This window comes from Petaurus breviceps, unplaced genomic scaffold (assembly GCF_028583685.1).
Source record: "Petaurus breviceps papuanus isolate PSGF00001 unplaced genomic scaffold, PetGlider_PUasm1.0 181, whole genome shotgun sequence".
In the NCBI taxonomy this organism is placed as follows: domain Eukaryota; kingdom Metazoa; phylum Chordata; class Mammalia; order Diprotodontia; family Petauridae; genus Petaurus; species Petaurus breviceps.
The window spans coordinates 19,930,730-19,935,442 of record NW_027185784.1 but is presented as its reverse complement, the minus strand read 5'-3'; the positions used below and the strand labels follow the sequence as shown (position 1 = coordinate 19,935,442).

Genomic DNA, 4,713 nt, shown 5'->3' with positions numbered 1-4,713 from the left:
GGAAAAACAATTGGCCTGGACAATAGATACAGGAAAGATAATTTAAGAATTATTAGACTACCTGAAAGCCATTATCCACAAAATGATTAGTCTAGACAGTGTATTTCAAGAAATTATCAAGGAAAACTGTCATGATATCCTTGAAGCAGAAAGTAAAATAAAAATTGAAAGAATACACCAATCACCTCCTGAAAAAAATACCAAAATGAAAACTTCCAGCAATAATATACCCAATTGCAGAGTTCCCAGCTCAAGGAGGAAATATTGCAAAGATCCAGAAAGAAACAATCCAAATACCATGGAGTCAGAATCAGACAAAATTCAGCAGTTTCCACATTAAAGGAGTGAGAGGCTTGGTACATAGCATTTTGGAAGGCAAAAAGAGCTAGGATTTCAACTAAAAATAATCTACCCAAGAAATCTGAGTATAATCCTTCAGGGAGAAAATGGGCATTTATTGGAAAAAAAGAAAGGCTTTCAAGCACTCCTGTTGAAAGAACAGAATTGAAGAGAAAACTTGATTTTCATCTATCTTATCTGAGAGGAAAGCAGGAGGAGAAGAAATTAAACAAAAGAGTGGGAAAGAATGACAAAATAGGATTTCCTGCCTCGTTCCTTGCGTTCCTCTCTCTTTCGCTGCCTGCTCGTCGCCATCATGGGTCGTATGCACACTCCCAGGAAGGGTCTGTCCCAGTCGGCTCTGCAGTACCGCCGCAGCGTGCCCACGTGGCTGAAGCTCACCTCGGACGACGTGAAGGAGCAGATCTACAAGCTGGCTAAGAAGGCCCTGACGCCCTCCCAGACCGGTGTGATCCTGAGGGATTCTCATGGCGTGGCAAAAGTATGCTTTGTAACTGGCAACACATTTTGGAGAATTCTAAAGTCCAAGGGAATTGCCCCTGATCTGCCTGAAGATCTTTATTACTTGATCAAGAAAGCTGTTGCTGTCCTAAAGCATCTTGAGAGAAACAGAAAGGATAAGGACTCTAAATTCCATCTGATTCTGAATGAGAGCCGAATTCACCGGCTGGCTCGGTACTACAAGACCAAGAGAGTGCTCCCACCTAATTGGAAATATGAATCATCCACAGCCTCTGCTCTGGTTGCATAAATTTTGGTTTATGTACTCAAGTAATAAAGTCACCTCTAACTGAAAAAAAAAAAGAATGACAAAATAGAGGATAGACTGGGAGAGGTGGTAGACAGAAGCAACACACTTTTGAGGAGGGAAAAGGTGAAAGGAGAGAGAAAACAAAGAGGAGGAAAAATAAAATGGAGGGAAACACATAGTTAGTAATCATAATTTTGAATATGAATGGGATGGATTCTCCAGTAAAATGGAAGCAGATAACAGAGTAGATCAAAAACCAGAATCCTCCTCATTGCTCAGATATATAGAAACCTGAGTCAAAAGTGTAAGAATACAAGCCATTGCCCAATTGATAACTGGTCAAATGATATGAACAGCCAGTTTTAAGATAAAGAAATCAAAATTATCTACAGGCATGTGAAGAAGTGCTCTAAATTACTTTTGATTATAGAAGCAAATAAAAAACAACTCTGAGATACCACCTCACACCTATCAGATTGGCAAATATGACAAAAAAAAGGAAATGACAAATGTTGAAGAGAATGTGAGAAAATTGGTACAGTAACTCACTCTTGGTGAAGTTGTGAACTGATCCAACTATTCTAGAAAGCAGTTTGGAACTAGGTCCAAAGGGCAAACAAAGTGCATATCCTTTCACCTAGCAATACCACTACTCACTCTGTATTCCAAAGAGATCATAAAAGAGGTGAAAGAACCTACATTTGCAACAATATTTATAGTAGTCCTTTTCATGATGGCAACATATTCCAAGTTGAGGGGATGTACATCAGCTGGGGAATGGCTGAACAAGCTGTGGTATACGAATGGAATGAAATGCTCTTGTGCAATAAGAAATAATGAACAAGCACATTTCAGAAAAAACTAAAAATATTTGTATGAACTGATGCAAAATGAAATGAACAGAACCAGAAAACATTGTATAGAGTATCAGCAATATTGTATGATGATCAACTATAAATGACTTTGCTCTTCTCAGCAACACAATGATCCAAGACAAGTACAAAGGACTCACTAAGGAAAAAAGCTATCCACATTCAGATCAAGACCTGATGGATTCGGGGTGGCAAGGTGGTGCAGTGAATACAGCATCAGCCCCAGAGTCACAAGGACCCGAGTTCAAATCCAGCCTCAGATGCTTCACATAAAAACTAGTTGTGTGACCTTGGGCAAGTCACTTAATCCCAATTGCCCTCTAAAAAATAAAAAGCAAGAACTGATGGATTCTACATGCAGATTGAAGTATACTTTTTTCACTTTTTTAATTTATTTTTCCTTTTCATCTGTTCCTTCTTTCATAACTATGACCAATATGGAAATATGTTTTACCTGATAGCACATGTATAACCTATATCAAATTGCCTACCATTTTGGAAATAGTGGAAGGGAGGGAGGGAGAAAAATTTGGAACTCAAAATCTTGTAAAAAATAGTGCTTAAGAATTGTCTTGATATGTAATTGGGGGAATAAAAAATTATTTAAAAAAGAAAATTTGATTTTCAAAGGCTAGACTCAAGAAAAGCACAAAAATGTAAACATGAAAGAAAAATCATAAGGACCTCAATATGGTTAAAATGTTTACATTCTTATATTGGAAGATGATACTTTTAACTCCTAAGAACTTTATCATTATTATGGCAGTTAAAAGATACATCAAAATACAAAAAAATACATCAAAAGAGGGCACAGGTGTGATTTCCAAAATTTAAGGAATGAGAAAGAGGAATGTCCTGGGAAAAGGAGAAAAGGAGAAGGACAGGAAAAATTATCTAACATAAAAGAGGTACAAAAGGAAGAGTTTTTACCAGTAACACTTTCCCTCTGTGGTTTTACTTACATTATTCTTTTCACTAAAAATTCCCTCCTGTCCTCTGCCCTCATCAGTGCAATGTAATAATGGTGAGTACACGAGTAAACCTCAGACATTATGCCAAATGCATAAAGATGCAGAAACTCAGATAAAGGTCTAAGATCAGCCTAGCCTGTGCCTCAGATGCCAAGTACATGAATATTCTATATGTGAGGTTCCTCCTAGTCGAGTTTCAGCTGAATTCAGTAACCCTGGAGAAAGAGATGGCCTATCCCATTACCCTGGCCTAAATTCCCCATCAACTTCTACCCCAATTTCCCAGACTCTGAGTTCAAAATCAATGGTACCCTCGGTCATTACAAAATGCATGGAATGTAGATGCCCAAGCAACTGGTTAATCCCCAGTCTTGTGGTAAGAAAATCTGTATATCTTCCAGGTTGTTTGGAAAGAGTAGGGACAATATTCAAGTAAGAGTTGGAGTCTGACATGAGCTTAGAAAAGCGGGAAGAATTTAGACAGGTAGTATTTAAGAAGAGGGTATCAGTGGAGCCATTATCCACATTAGCTAGGAAACATTAAATAAACAAATTATTTAGAATTACACATATTCTCCTTTTAAAATAAATGGCAATAAGTTTGGGGGGGGGCAGGGTTTAAGAGGGAATATTTATCTTGGGGTAAAGATTGCTGCCAACTAAAGTAAAAAGCCCAAGAAAGATACAGGAATGTACTCCTGAGAGCATACGGATTTTATCACAGTATAATGTTCATTTTCAATACAAAGGTGTACCTACCTTTGTTGTACTCCCAGCCTGGATTCTATACCCATCATCCAAGGGAGAAACTCCTGTGGAGATGCAAACTGCTGACAGCAGGTGCTACAGCCTCTGTGTCCTGTGCAGTCACAACTACTAAAAAATTAGAAAAGAAAGGACTTGCACCAAAATCATTGAAATTGTCAAATGATTAAATATCAGAAACCAATATAATTTTATTAATGGAAATTACATTAAAGATGAGGCATTACCATCTGCTTTACCATGTCACCCAATGAATCAAAGAAACTCTCTATCTACCTTTTTAGTTGAAACTTCCTACATGTGTTTTCCCTCCAATTTGAATGTGAGCTTGAGATCCCTGAGAGTCAAGTTTCTAGCTTTCAAAAAATATTTTTATTTATTTCATTAAATATTTCACAATTATATGTAAAATATTTTAAAATTTTGAGTTTCACATTCTTTCCTGCATTTTCTCCACCCCACAAGAAGGTAAACAATGTATCAATTATATATAGGAATTTATGCAAAACATATTAGGCATGTTGCAAAAGAAAACACACAAAAATACATGCAGAGAGAGAGAGAAATAAACTTTTTTTTTGAAAAGTATGCTTCAAACTGTATCCAGAATCCATCAGTTCTTTTTCTAGGGGTACATAACACTTTACATCTTGGGTCTTTGGCATTGCTTTCGATCACCATCTTGATCAAAAGTAACTAATTCTTTCATAGTTGATCATCCTTATAATATCATTATTACTGTGTACAATGTTCTGGTTCTGCTCACTTCACTTTGCATCAGTTCGTATAAGTTTTCTCAAGGTTTTTGGAAGCCATTCTGATTGTCACTTCTTGTAGCATGCTAGTATTTCATCACAATCATATACTACAACTTGTTTAACCATTCTCCAATTGATGGGCATCCCTTTGATTTCCAATTCTTTGTCACCACAAAAAATGCTGCAAATATTCTTGTAAAAATAGGTCCTTTCCCCTGTTGTTTGATTTCTTTGGG

The 4,713-nt window shown here is 36.9% G+C and overlaps 1 protein-coding gene across 1 annotated transcript; it reads left to right on the top strand.

Annotated features, from left to right (window-relative positions):
• Positions 1 to 603: 603 nt before the first annotated feature.
• On the top strand, positions 604 to 1,175 carry LOC138160467 (small ribosomal subunit protein uS15-like). Its single transcript, XM_069087036.1, has one exon. The coding sequence runs from the start codon at positions 656 to 658 to the stop codon at positions 1,109 to 1,111; it is 456 nt and encodes a 151-aa protein (XP_068943137.1). The 5' UTR covers positions 604 to 655; the 3' UTR covers positions 1,112 to 1,175.
• The last annotated feature ends 3,538 nt before the right edge of the window (positions 1,176 to 4,713 follow it).

Bases quoted from the DNA above. Each gene is read 5' to 3' on its own strand.
- LOC138160467 (XM_069087036.1), top strand. From the start codon at position 656: ATGGGTCGTATGCACACTCCCAGGAAGGGTCTGTCCCAGTCGGCTCTG.